The sequence below is a fragment of the Vigna angularis genome, chromosome 7 (assembly GCF_016808095.1).
Source record: "Vigna angularis cultivar LongXiaoDou No.4 chromosome 7, ASM1680809v1, whole genome shotgun sequence".
In the NCBI taxonomy this organism is placed as follows: Eukaryota; Viridiplantae; Streptophyta; class Magnoliopsida; order Fabales; family Fabaceae; genus Vigna; species Vigna angularis.
This window is the reverse complement of record NC_068976.1, coordinates 29,855,307-29,869,031: the sequence shown is the minus strand read 5'-3', so window position 1 is coordinate 29,869,031 and position 13,725 is coordinate 29,855,307. Positions and strand designations below refer to the sequence as shown.

The window sequence follows — 13,725 nt, the reverse complement described above, 5'->3', positions numbered from 1 at the left end:
TGCCATTTTGTGAACTCATACTCTTTGTAAGGTCACCCTAGGGTAAAGTAATCCAAGTGGCCTCCTCTAGGCACCTTCCACCAAGAGTTGGTCGAACCTCTCTTTGAGAACCCTTAAACACATCTTCCATCACCATATATCACTCCAAAGCCGCAACCAATTCAACATTCCACACCACCACAAATTCTGCACATCATTGCCTCCATGAACATTGCTTGGTTGCTTCTAGATTTGGCTTGTCCTAGCTAGAGAACTGCGATCATTTGGTATCAAAAGTCTTGGTTCTTCAAAGATTTAAGTTTCTTGGTCTTGATCCATGGTTAATTTCATGTTGTTTAATGCTTTCCTTACTTGTCTCTTTTGTTGGTTTTTACTTATTCATTTTTTTTTTGTGTTTTATGGTTCTAGTTTCTACTATCTTTTGGAACCATTCTATTTTCACCATTAGGTTTCCATTTTGTGTTTATTTTATGTGTTTTTAAGCTTTTGTTGGGTCTTTTATTGATTTATATTCGGTGTATTTCATTGCTTGAGTCATGTTAAGTTTTTAATCCATCCATGTTTGTCTAGAGTCATATGTAGCTCTTTTCTTGTCAATTTTCTCTAGTAACTTTGAAAAAAACATATAAAAATTATAACTTAGTTTGCAAAAATGCACCATATACAACCATTTTAGGGTCTTATCTTTGATGTTTTGGGTTCATACTTGCCATTAGATCATTGCCAAGCTCTTAAAAAAAATTCCTTTATTAGTTTCTAGTTTTCAACTCCATTTTTATTCTAGTAGGATTCTCTTCTAACCATGTGTTTGATGGTCTTATTTGGCACCTTAAAAGAGTGGAAAAAGAAGTGCTAAAAGCTTTTAAAGAAAAGGCCTCAAAAGAGTACCAAAAGAGAGCCTAAAAAGTGTTGAACAATTTGCATGCTTAGACCACTACCATTGTTTTTGTGCAATCTTTTTTGGAACGTTTTTGCTCATTATTTTTGGGCTTTTCTCTTCACTTTCCGGTGCCTAAAATTTTTGGCTATGATGTTAAAAGAGTGACTGTAGTGCCCCATTTGCTCAAAGTTGCCAAAAGACAAGAACCAACCACTTTTCTTCTAATATTTTTTGTTTTGCTTTTATGAATCTATTATAACACCTTTCATTAGGAATTTTTTGAGTGTTTAACCTTTCTTTCTTAACCTTTAATTTCTTGTTTGTCTTCTTCGAATTCTTAGTTTTGTCAAAATTAATTTCCTTTTGTAAAGTCTTTCTTGTTTTAGACCTTTTATTGCTTTTACTCCTTGTTTCTTCTTGCATACCATTAAGTTTTATAGGTTCTCTTTATGAGGTGATCCAATAATCTTCTAGGTGATGGAGACCCAAAGGGATCTTGAAGTCTAGAGTGGTAGCCAAAAGAAAAGGAGAGAAACACCTTAGGAGGAAGCATTTTGTTTTGGTTGTAATTTTTTGCTTTGTAATCTTTCTCTTCTTTTTTTTCTTTGTAACTCACAACCTTGTTAGGTGTCTTGGGGGAGTCTTTGGTGTTCAATTCCATATCCTAACAAGAACCTTTATTTGTTAGAAAATTGCGTTTTTAGTTGGTTGGTTAGAAGAACCAAAGTTCGTCTAACTTAATCATTAGGCCGCATAACTAGTTTACTTGCTTTCTTTAATTATGATAGCTTAATGTGTGTCAACTTTAATTTCAACTTTAGTTCCCTTTGAGAAATTTAGTTCAAGAGTGCCTAAGGTAAACTTTGGCTAGGAAATGTTTGGTATTTAAGAAATTCATTGTGATTCACCTCCCTTTCTTGGAAGTGAACTTGGGTGTCTTTTTTGCCTCCCTAAGTCTCTTAAGGAACTTTCTTTGAAATTTGAGTATTTTTTTGTTGCATTACATATTTTTGAAAACCTTTACGAATGTCTAAGTCTAATTCCTATGAAATTGGGAGTAACTACTCTGAAAAATTTAGCAAAAGAGTTAAAGTCACTTAAAATTTGACAAAAGCAAGAAACTCTTATCAAATAAAAAGAAAGAATTGAAAGAGAAGAGTATCTTGCTAAGTTGGAAGAAGAACTTAGAGTCCTTAATGAGAAACAAGAAAAAGCTCAAGAAGAGATAAGAAAAAGTAAGAGCAAAACCAGGAATAGAAGTAGGAGTAGAGTCACACAAGAAGGAGTTCTAAAACTCCAAATCGGCCCACACACTATGAGGTAGATAGTAGGATTGCCCATCAATACTATCAACCTCACCCACATAGAGTGCGTGAAAGGGAGCACATCTCAAGAGAGGTTACGGTAGACCTCCCCCATTTCCATGGAATGGAAGATGTAGATGTTTACTTGGATTGGGCAATGATAGTAGAGCAACTCTTTAGGTGCCACCAAGTGAGTGAGGAGGGAAAGGTTACCCTAACTACCTTGAGTTTTCAAGGGAATGTCATGTAGTGGTGGACTTCCCTTGTGAGAGAAAGAAGACTCTCTAATTTTCCCCAAGTCATCTATTGGAATGACTTAAAAAGTGCCATGAGAAGAAGACATATTCCATCATACTATCATAGGGAGCTAATGGACAAACTCTGAGGCTCCAACAAAGAGACATGAGCATTGAAAACTATAGGCAAAAGATAGAGCTCTACATGATGAGGGCGGGAATTAGAGATGAAGAAGAGACCATCATCTCTAGGTTTCTAAGTGGTCTTAATCTTGAGATTAGGGATAGAGTGGAATTATTTCCCTAGTAAGACTTAATTGACTTGGTACAAATTTTCATTAAGGTAGAGCAATAATTCTTAAGAAAACGTTTGAAAGTTTTCCACTCTAACTCTAGTGTTAAGAAAGACTACAAGAGGGAGGGTAAGCAAGTGGTAGAAGAAGAACCCTCTAGGAATCTAGGGAGGGAAAGAGAAGAGAAAGAAAAGGAGAGGCCAAGGGTGGAACATCATCTCACACTCGCGCTAGTGAAATTAAGTGTTTCAATCTTGGTAGAGGTCACATTGCATCACAATGCCCCACCAAAAAGACCATGATCTTAAGGGGTATTGATGTATATAGTAGCTGAGATGAGGAAAGTGAGAGTGAGAATGAGAGAAGTGACACAAAGAAACAAGAAGAAAGTGAAAGTGAGGATATGGATCAATGGGGACAAGGAATTGAAAGTAATCAACAAGTGATGATCAAGTTATCCATAGGAAATTATGAAGATAGTGTGCTTTGTGATATAGTACCAATAGATGCTTGTCAAATTTTATTTGGAAGGCCTTGGCTTTTTGATAGAGAATCTCTACATAATGGCCACACCAATGAGATAAACATCACCCACAATAAAAGAAAATGTGTACTTCATCCTCTCACACCTTCTTAAGTGGAAGAGGATCAAGCACAAATGAGAAAGAAAATAGAAAAAGAAAGAGAAAAAAAAGAAGGTAAAAAGAAAATAAAAGACACTTTGTGTTCTAAGAGTCAAAGCATGATGCACAAGTCACAAGAATGCCCCAACAAGCAAATTATGATGTTAAGGGCCCAAAGCTTGTGTAAAAGTGTAAAGGTCTCCTTGCCATTTTCCTCGAGAAACATGGCAAGAAAAGACCCAAAGGATCCTTGTGTGGGAGATCAAAAGAAAATTGCTCCTATTTTCTAATACCTTAATCATTCATTTGATTTAAGGTGTATCCTTCTTGAAAGCTATATCCTTCACATACTCACTATTATAACACTTGTTCTAACTTGTGTATAAAATAAGTATTTGATCTTGATGGAAAATAAGGAAGAAATGAAGATTATGAAGAAAAGGAACTTGCCTTTAGCCCATGTTGAAGATTTAAGGGCAAATCATTTTTAAGACGGAGGGGATGCTGGCATACCTCTAGTCATGGCCTAGAACATTCATGAAGAGTGAGAGTCATCTATGGAAGATGGGCCTAGACTTTTTTCCTTGAGCCATCTGAAGTCATCATGAAGATTTAGTAGAGTAAGACTAATTTTGAGCCTTGTATTTTGGGCCAAGTAGTATAGATTTTATTTAGGCTTTGTATTATGGGCCAAGTAGTCTAGATTTTAGTTAGGCTTTATATTATGGACTTAGTAGTGTAGGATTTCAATTGAGCCTTGCATTTTGGACTAAGTAGAATAGGATTTTGACCAAACAATTCAACAAAGGACCAAGGCCCATAGTTGACTATGCTTGGACATCCAAAATGGGTGTGTTAACCAAGGAGTCAACCTTTTGGCTAAGCTTGGAGGACGAGGGAGCAAAATTTTTATCCAAGGCATGTGGAGGATTTCTATTGAAGAGTTTTCCTCATAGTTAGTGGTCATGTGTCACACCTCTAGGAATGAAGAGTATTTCCACAGGTAGTGGTCACATGTCCCTCTCTCATTTAAGAGGATTTTTTGCTACTTGTCTTCCTCCTATTGAAGAGAATTTCTCCTTGTTCTCCAAGCCAACCAAAGTGGCTCTTTTAAGTTAAAGTTTCTAACCATTTTGAGACACCTTAAGTTAGAGGTGTCAACTTGACTCATGCAGCCATAACCCATTCTTTCAAAATCCCCATCTTAGGAAGCCCCTCAAGTAGGGGCAAAAAAAAAAACTCTAACACCCAAATTCTCTCTCAAGTAGATCAGGATCAAAGTTAAAGTAGGTTTAGTCCCACTAAATAAACTTATGTCTATTTTAATTTTCAAATATCTCTACTTTTCATAAATTCATAATTTATATTCAATACTCAAAATCTTTATATCATTAGATTTTATATATTTTTTAATTTAAGAAAAAACGTGAGATTATTTTTCATGTTAAAAATTCAATTTCAAGAAATTAAATTCTTAATTAGTATGAACTGATCTAATTTGATAATTAAAGTAAAAATGAGTTTGTTCATGTAATTTTTTTAATATACTTATTTTTTTGAAAAAGTCAAATTTAAAGCTTATATTTTTTTAGATATTCAATTTAATATTAATCATCAACTTTTAACTTATTAAAAATAAATCATAATTTAATTTTGATGTGAAAATTATCTACAAGTTTATATACCTAATACGAATAATCTAATCATAAATTTTTTGGATAAATTCAAACTCGAAAATTTTTAAAAAAAAAATTCTATTTTGATCGACGTCATCCTAGAGTAATAAATTTAAACAACGTTATTGTTATTTATTATTATTATTATAAAAAATTAATAATATTTTTTTGAATTATAAATAACTTACAACACTTATTATTAATCCTATAATTGGAAATATATGAAACATAATCAGTTTTTGACCGAATTTTAAGGTCTCGTTTTCTTTTTAATTTTTTTTTCAATATTTATAATTATAATTTGATTATTTTCTTAATTATTTATTGATCACTGTTATTAATTTTTTTAAAGAGGGTCTAAGTTATTGTTAGTTTTTTTAATATGTATTTAATAAATAAATAACATTTTTAATAAACAATATTTTTCAAAAATGGTTTTTGAACATTTTTCTAAGAAAAAAATTAAAGAAGGTAGGATCCAAAAATTGAAATAAAGTTTCAGAAAGTTAATTGTTAAACTATTTTATGTGACAATGAATTAAGTAATTAAGTATTTTTATAAAAATATTGTTACTTTTTTATTTTTAAAAAACTTGTATAAATGTTTTTGACAATAACTTTGCCTATCAAATGTAATTTGATTATTTTCAAAAATTATAACACTTATATTTGTAACAAATTAGGATTAATTACATTTTTTGTATTTAAAATTAAGATTATTTAAAAGAAAAGTTCATGGATTGGCTTTAGTCTACAGGGCTTTTGTAGATATTTTAACCTGTGGGTTTTTTCTATGGAGGCTTTTTGGTCCTGTGGCTTTTTCTGGTCTCAACCTACGTGGGTCAGGGTCAAACCATGTTAGGAGACCAAATTGACAGGTATACCTTAGCCTATAAATAAAGGTGTTATCCATCATGTAATCTGATGGTATACCCCTAGCCATGGCCTAGCACATTCATGAGAGTTGGAGACATCTATGGAATATGGGTCTAGACTCTTTCTCTTGGGTCATCTTAAGCCATCATGAAAATTTAGTAGAGTAGGAATAACTTTGGGCCTTGTATTTTGGGCCAAGTAGTCTAAATTTTATTTGGGCTTTGTATTATGGGCCAAGTAGTCTAAATTTTATTTGGGTTTTGTATTATGGGCCTAGTAGTGTAGGATTTCAATTGGGCCTTGCATTTTGGGCCAAGTAGAATAGGATTTTGACCAAACAACGTTTGTAAAAAATGACTAAATTGAACAGAAATTACGATATATATGACTACATTGAACATTTTAAAAAAAAAATTAGGACCATTTCGAACAAAGTTGACGTAAATTGGGACCAAAAATGGTATTAAGCCTTTTCAAAATTTAGGACCCAATTAAGATCGTTTTCAACAAGAGGACCCACTTAAGATTCCTCAACAAATATAAGGATCAATCGAAGGTTTAAACCTAAGATAAAATCATCAAAATTTTAAAATATGTAATTATATTTCTAATAAAATTAATTAAATAATATTAGCCTATATATTTCTAACATAACATAACTCATTTGGCTGTTAATGTAATCTTATAAACATTTAGTGCATAAAAACAAAACTATTTATAATTCAAAACAATTTTAAGTAAATTGATAAAATGGAAAGGAGAAAATTTTTGTAAGGACATTAACAACAACGAAGTAAGGTCAAGGTTAAATTGATTCACTTGAGACCCAAGTCTCATCAATTCCAATCAACACAAGTTTGATGAGTCAACCCAAGCCGGTTTAAGTCAGATTGACACAGGCCCATTCGAGTCAAGCCAATTCGAGCTCAATTAAGTTGAGTTGTCACATTCGAGTCAAGTTGTCTCGAGCTCGATCAAGTTGAGTCATCTTGAGCTCAATCAAGTCAAGTTGAGTCGACTCAGAGTTCATAGAGTTAAGTTGGTCTAGGTTTGATTGAGTCAATTCATCCCAAATTCAATCTAGTCGACCCGAGTTAGCAAAGTTAGTTTGGGTCTAGGTTGATCGGAGTCAACTTGTGTCCAAGTCAAGCCAATTTGTAGCATGTCAACATTCATCTGAAATGGAACAACCCACTTTCAGCCAAATTGGACAAGACTCAGATGGGTCCTAGTCTGATTAAAACTAGGTCGAGCATAGCCCGAGAAAGACTAGGTTAAGTTGGGTCAACCTCAACCAAGGTTGAGAAAAATTTGTCCTACCCTAGGTTGAGTCGAACTAGCCTAGGTTGAGTCGAACTAGCCTAGGTCTAGGTTGAGTTGAGTTGGCTAAAGTTTAGTTAAACAAAATCAATATGCTTCAATCGACCTAAGTCGATCTGGGTCCAAGTCAACATGAGTCACAATCGAGTTGAGTTAACCCGAGTCCAAGTTAAGCTAAATAAGTGTAGGATCATGTTTAGCCAAGTCAGGACAAATCTATGTCGTATCAAGTTTAGTTGGATATATCTTGATCGAAATTGGCATAAGAGAAATCACGTCAAATTTGATCAATATAAATTTAATGGAGACAAAACCATATTAAACTAAGTTAAATCAAATTGAACCAATGCAGACTTTAATCAAACCAAAATACATATATCAAAATATGAATTTAAAAAAAGGTTAAATATGTTTTTAGTCTCTAAACTATCAAGCGATTTTGGGTTTCATCCCTCTTCGAAAGGTTTGTTCATTTTAGTCCTCTTAGTTTTAAAACTCTTATGTTTAGTCCTTAAAACTGAACGACGTTAAGTTTTATTTTTTGTGGCAAACGACGAACCAAGTGTGATGCCACCTTCCCTCGTTACTATGTGCCACGTTATCAGCGCGAAAGAGATTAGGGCTTCCGGAGAGAAAAGCGTGAGGTCCGGCGACGTTGGTGAAACTGTGCAAGGGGAACAAAGTATGGCAAATTGTGTCTAGGAGTGGATTCAAGTGTAACAGTGTGGTGTGGGAAGCTCTTAGACACGTGAATCCCTCACCCAAGAGTCCCTGGGAAGATTGCATTCATAAGTACCCTGTTGAGATTACATAGTTTCATCTGAAAAATTCTGGGCTTTGATTTCAGATTTCTTGCGTCACGGATATATGTCTCCTCTTCTACCACCTCTTTTCAAACTTCAAAAATGAGTCTTCAAAATTTGGTTTAAAATTGGGAAGAAAATTGGCAAGGGGAAAACGCTGTCTTGCTTCTACGGCGGCCGCTTGCATTATGCCATGGCTTCAGTGAATTGGACTGGTGTTGATGGTTTCCTGGGTGACACGATTCTGGTTTAATTGGTTGCCATGGTTGCCGGATGAAGGTTTGAGTGGCGCGAGATGGAGAAGAGGGGTAGATGAAATTTGCGCTTAGGGTTTGATTTGAGGTTCTTAGGCTGTTGCGCGAATTTGCTTTTCTCTGGTTCCAATTTCTAATGCAGGTTGTGCGAAGGAGATGACGACCATGCGAGGAGCTTCGCGTCTTTTGGTTCATGATGAAGATGGTGATTTTTGGTTGTTGTTGCATAGGCGCGATTCTGGGTTGGTTTCTATTTGCAGGTGAATCTGGGCTTGATAATGAACGCAGAACGAAGATGCTTCCATGGTTGACGTCCTGCCAATTTGAAGCTTCAAATTTTCTCTTCTCAATTCAAATTTCAATTAACCCTAATTTTAAAATCTTTCAGAAAAACCCCAATTTTTTAAATATTTTATTTAGAAAATGCCACGTACAAGAGTTTCATTAATAAAAAGCCACGTATAAGGGTATCTGCACATCACGTCTTCAAAATTATCCACGTCACCCTCATAGGTAAGCAAAAACTTAACCCCGTTAAGTTGATTTAACGGTAGAGACTCAATTGATTCAATTTTTCCATATTAAAGACTTAATTCACAAAACTTAAAAGACGAAGATGTAACTGGAACAACCCTACAAAAATAAAGACCTCCGATTGTGGTTAACCAATTCTTTAATCATAACCAATTCTTTAATCATAGGTAAAATAATTACTCTACTAAAATTACAGAATTTTAACTTCTTTCAAAATTTCTAAATCAAACAAACATTTATTATAAAACATTTTAAATTCTTTAAAAAAAATAAAATAATTCACCTCTTAAATTAAAAATGTCTCATAAGAAATGTAACTTTGAGGTTACCAACCCTGAAATTTTGAGAGTGCACCCAACCACGGTAGGGGGTTGTCAAAGCTTGACCAGACGGTGCTGCTGTTCAAAATTACCAATTTGCCACTATCCTCAAGGGCTGCTGAAGTGGCGCCCGCCGTGCCAGAGTCCCACACGGTGGCGCCGAAGCCATTGACGAGGCGGAGGGAGCCGGAGGAGTGCAATCGTAAGGTCCCGCGGAAGTAAACAGTTGCGCCGTTTTGGGCGGACCAGACAACAGGGTCGCCACTGTTCTGATTCTTCCACGGTTCTGCTTCTTCACCGCTGCCTTCGTCATCGTTCGCCACCTTCGTAGTAACTTCTTCCCCCGCCGTCGTAACCTCTCACGCCTCTGTTTCCTTCTCCAACCGCAAAACCCTTATCACTCCGATGCGCCGCCTTTCATTAACGCTAACCCCGCTTCCTCCCCCCAGTGCAAAAACCCCTTCCCAACAACGTAGTAACCATTTTGTAACAGTGTTACTTTTGACCATGAAATTTTGTATTCTAAATTATTGCAAACTTCATACATTTTTCTTGTATTCTAGATTCGTCTCCTCATCTAGAAGAAACAAATTGCTGAGACAATTTCGAATGTCTTGAAATCCAAACTCAATATACTCGTCAGCTTGATTACCAAGAACAACTAGAAAGCTGTTATAAAATTTTCCATATTCTGGCAACAAGAACCCTTCAATGGATTTTATTATTCGTTCCCTCAGTTGTTTATCAGAGACCGTCCATGTAGATTGAATTGTGCATGTCTCCTCAAAGTGCAGGTTGAACAAACGGATATTTTCTATCATTAACTCCGCTACCACATGAGCTTCGGCCCACTCCTTTGTCTCAACCTTCAAAAACTCCATCATCTTATTCCACGACCTTCTTAGATATAGGTTGCACTTTTGTTCCACCTTTGCTGTGTTTTGTCGAAACCAATCATCGTGGAATTTTAAATCACGCGTCTTTTGTTCTATGTAGCTGAGATTATTGATCATAAAAATATAGCCTAATGCGGGGTCAGCGTAGTAGTCTTTAGATTTCACTTCCAACTCGCTCTCTAACAACTCAATCATCCTTCCTATCACCACCCAAAATGAAGAATATCCAATGTTGCCAGAATTATCAAGGATGTAGTTCATTGTTTCCCAAGTTATCAGATGAAGCCCTCCGTGGATGACAGGTGCCTGCACATTATTAGTATAAATAGTATTCCTCAAACCGCATAAAATAGACAATTTTTTCCGAAAGTCTTCAAGATCAGGTACGCACGACAATTTGGGAAAACACATGGCTGAGATCTCCCCTATCAGCTCGTGCAATGATTCCAACATTTTAGGGACGATGTTGGACAAAAGATTCGGCAAATGGCTCTCCGTTGTTATGGTGACATCGGCAAAACTCAGTAGACCAGTCGTCAGTTTCTTGTAAACCTTCTCGAAGAAGACATCCGCATCAAAACGTCTCTCTGAAAAGAGATAATCGCAGAGTCTCTTTTCATTGGGAAACAGTACCTTTGCAGCTGCCTTGCACGTTTTTAACCACTTCTCAAAATCGTCATTGCTGGGCGTCTGAAATTGCCACCCAAGTGCCCGCAGACACTGTTCTAGAAACTCCCTTCGCCATTTGATGTAAATGTCGCTGCATTCCTCCATGAAACCTGCATTCACCATCAGCATCACGGTTTCTTTGAGATGCCTCATAATTTCCGATGGAAGTGAATCCATCACCAAGTTAATGTAGGGATCCGGTACTTCCTTGGGGTCAAACACGGCTTTAAGGTATTTGTCCACGTGACTACAAACCCTGGGAACAAGCATCTGATTCTCCTTCTCAAGCTCCTTTACACAGTTCGTGAGTTGTTGGATGATAAGAACATCTTCTTGTGAATGTGAACTGGTTTGAATGAGTAGATAGCTTCGAAATCTAAGATCCCCATCTTCTGGTGAGGTACCAAGAGAAGTATCAACATCAGCATTAGCTTGTTGTGACATCCTTCTTAGATTTTCTGGTGAGGTACCAAGAGTACTATCAACATCAGCATTAGCTTGTTGTGACTTACTTCTTAGATGCACGTTGCAGTATTGTTCCACCTTTGCTGCGTTTTGTCTAAACCAATCATCGTTCAATTTCAAATCACGCGTCTTTTGTTCTATGTAACTGAGATTATTGATCATAAAAGCATGGCCCAATGCAGGGTTAGGATAGTAGTTTTCATACTTGGCTACCAACTCGTTCTCTAACAACTCAATCATCCTTACTATCATCACCCAGAATAAAAAATTTCCGATGCTGTCAGATCGGTCAACCCTCTTCTTTGTTATCCAATGGATGAAATCCATTGCTTCCATAGTAATTAGATGAAGCCCTCTGACGGTGACTGGTGCCTGCACATTATTAGTGTAAACAATAAGCCCAAAGTTGTTTAGCATAGCCAATCTTTGCCCAACGTCTTGAATATCATCTACAAACGACGTCTCTGAAGTGAAATTCAGAATCAGCTTGCCCAATGAATTCGACATTTTAGGAAAGAAGTCGAGCAAAAGATCCGACAAATAGCTCCCGATTGTTATGGTGGTATTGACAAAACTTAATAAACCAATCATCAGTTCCTCGCAAACCTTATCGAAGGAAACATCCGCAGCCACAGAAAACCCTGAAAAGAGGTAATCGCAGAGTTTCCTTTCATTGGGAAACAGTATCTTCTCCGCTACCTTGCACGTGTCTAACCAGTTCATAATCTTCCATTCGTTGGACTCTTCAGATTGCAATTCAATTTGCAACCCAAGTTTCTGCAGACACTGTTTTAAAAACTCCCTTCGCCATTTGTTGTAAATGTCGCTGCATTCCTCCTTAAAACCTCCATCCACCATCAGCTTCACGGTTTCCTTAAGGCGCCTCATGATTTCCGATGGAAGTGCATCCATCACTAAGTTGATGTCAGGATCCGGTACTTCTTTGGAGTCGAACACGGCTTTAAGGTATTTGTCCACGTGACTACAAACCATGTAAACAAGCATATGATTCTCCTTCTCAAGCTCCTTTATACAATTCATGAGCTGTTGTTGGATGATAAGACCATCATCAACGCTTCCATCTTGTGAATGTGAATTACTTTGAGTGAGTAGATGGTCTTGGAATCTAAGATCCCCATCTTCTGGTGAGGTGCCTTGAGTACTATCAACATCAGCATTAGCTTCTTCGTGACTTGTACTACTAACACTCTCTGAGTCATTAACTTGAATGATTATTTGATTGTGGTCCTCGAGCCGAAGGTTCTCCCCGTCTGTGTCGCTCGGATAGTAACGAAGCTGGAGGAGGGAATAACTGAAACCCCCTCCAACAGTGACTAACCACAATTTGATCTTCATGAGTTGTACTGTTAGACCTCCGCAGAAGAAATATAGTAGATCAATCTGGAATCCAAATTGAGTGAGATTTGACAAGCCAAGCGACATGGTAGCAAAAGCAGCCCAAGAGATGAGGTTGTATACATCTGGATTACTCTTCACCACGTTATCAAACAAAAAGGAACAAACAGAAGTGATTATCAGAACCAAAAATGCCAAATGAGTTTCCAGCCGGAAAGAGGTGGAACTTGACCTTGCCGGTGCGAAAAAGATGGCTAGACAAATGATGAAACTGAGAACAATATAAAGAAGGATCTTCCACCAGCTCCAGTTTCCCAGTAAATGGTTGAAAGAGGAACTGAGAGCATAACAGAACAGTCCAACAACAGATGAAGCAAGACATACAAGTTTTAGTACCTTTGATTTCTTCAGCCATCTCAGAATTTGGTTGTGCATGACCATTGTATTCTTTCTCAAATAAGAGAGCAAGGTTTGCATACAGCCATTCACCCACCACGAACAGAGAGATAGCCTCCAATTTTTGGATGAGAGAAACCCCTCACTGTGATGAAGATTTCGCGTAAATGGGTAGCCAGGTTACTTTTTTGGCCTAAAAGGAAAACAAAAGAAAATAAAAAAAAAATACCTTTTGACGTACAATGCTAGCTTCAACCTCGTAGAACTCATTCCAAAGTACTTCAAATGAAATCTAAGTTACTTTTCAAGCGCAGGAAATGTGAAAAGAATTGTCTTAATAGTCAAATAAAAAATTGTTCAATTTTAGAAAATGGAAAATCATATTTGTAACTAAAACTTTATAAAAACTGAAATTTCAAGTTCAAAAAACAAAAGGGAAAAAAGTGAATTTAAACTTAAAAAAATTCTTACAGTCAAATAGACACGTTATATGTGGGGTTTAGACGAACTTTCCGAGAAAAATGGGTGTGAACTCTGACGGTTGTCAAAAGAAACCTCATTTCAAATGTTACAGACTTCCATTAAACGTGTTGAGTTGATAAGAAAAATGTTTCCCTTGTGGGGTTTCCACTTTCACTTTCAGAGAAAAATAATTGTGGCCTGTGAAGGTTATTATCAGAAGAGTTGAATTTTAGAGATTTCATGAAGGGTGTTCAATTGAAAAAAAAATAGAAAAAAAAAGTAACTTGTGGAAAGACAAAAGTCAAATCTATTTCATATATGTACCGTCTCGGACCCGATACTATATATTAAACATTCAAAAG

At 36.3% G+C, this 13,725-nt stretch overlaps 1 protein-coding gene across 1 annotated transcript; it reads right to left on the bottom strand.

Annotated features, from left to right (window-relative positions):
• Positions 1-8,992: 8,992 nt before the first annotated feature.
• On the bottom strand, positions 8,993-13,156 carry LOC108336450 (uncharacterized). The gene has a single exon (XM_017572909.2). The coding sequence runs from the start codon at positions 12,980-12,982 to the stop codon at positions 9,659-9,661; it is 3,324 nt and encodes a 1,107-aa protein (XP_017428398.1). The 5' UTR covers positions 12,983-13,156; the 3' UTR covers positions 8,993-9,658.
• Positions 13,157-13,725: the final 569 nt, after the last annotated feature.

Excerpts from the sequence above, each read along its gene's own strand:
- LOC108336450 (XM_017572909.2), bottom strand. The coding sequence starts at position 12,982 with ATGCAAACCTTGCTCTCTTATTTGAGAAAGAATACAATGGTCATGCAC.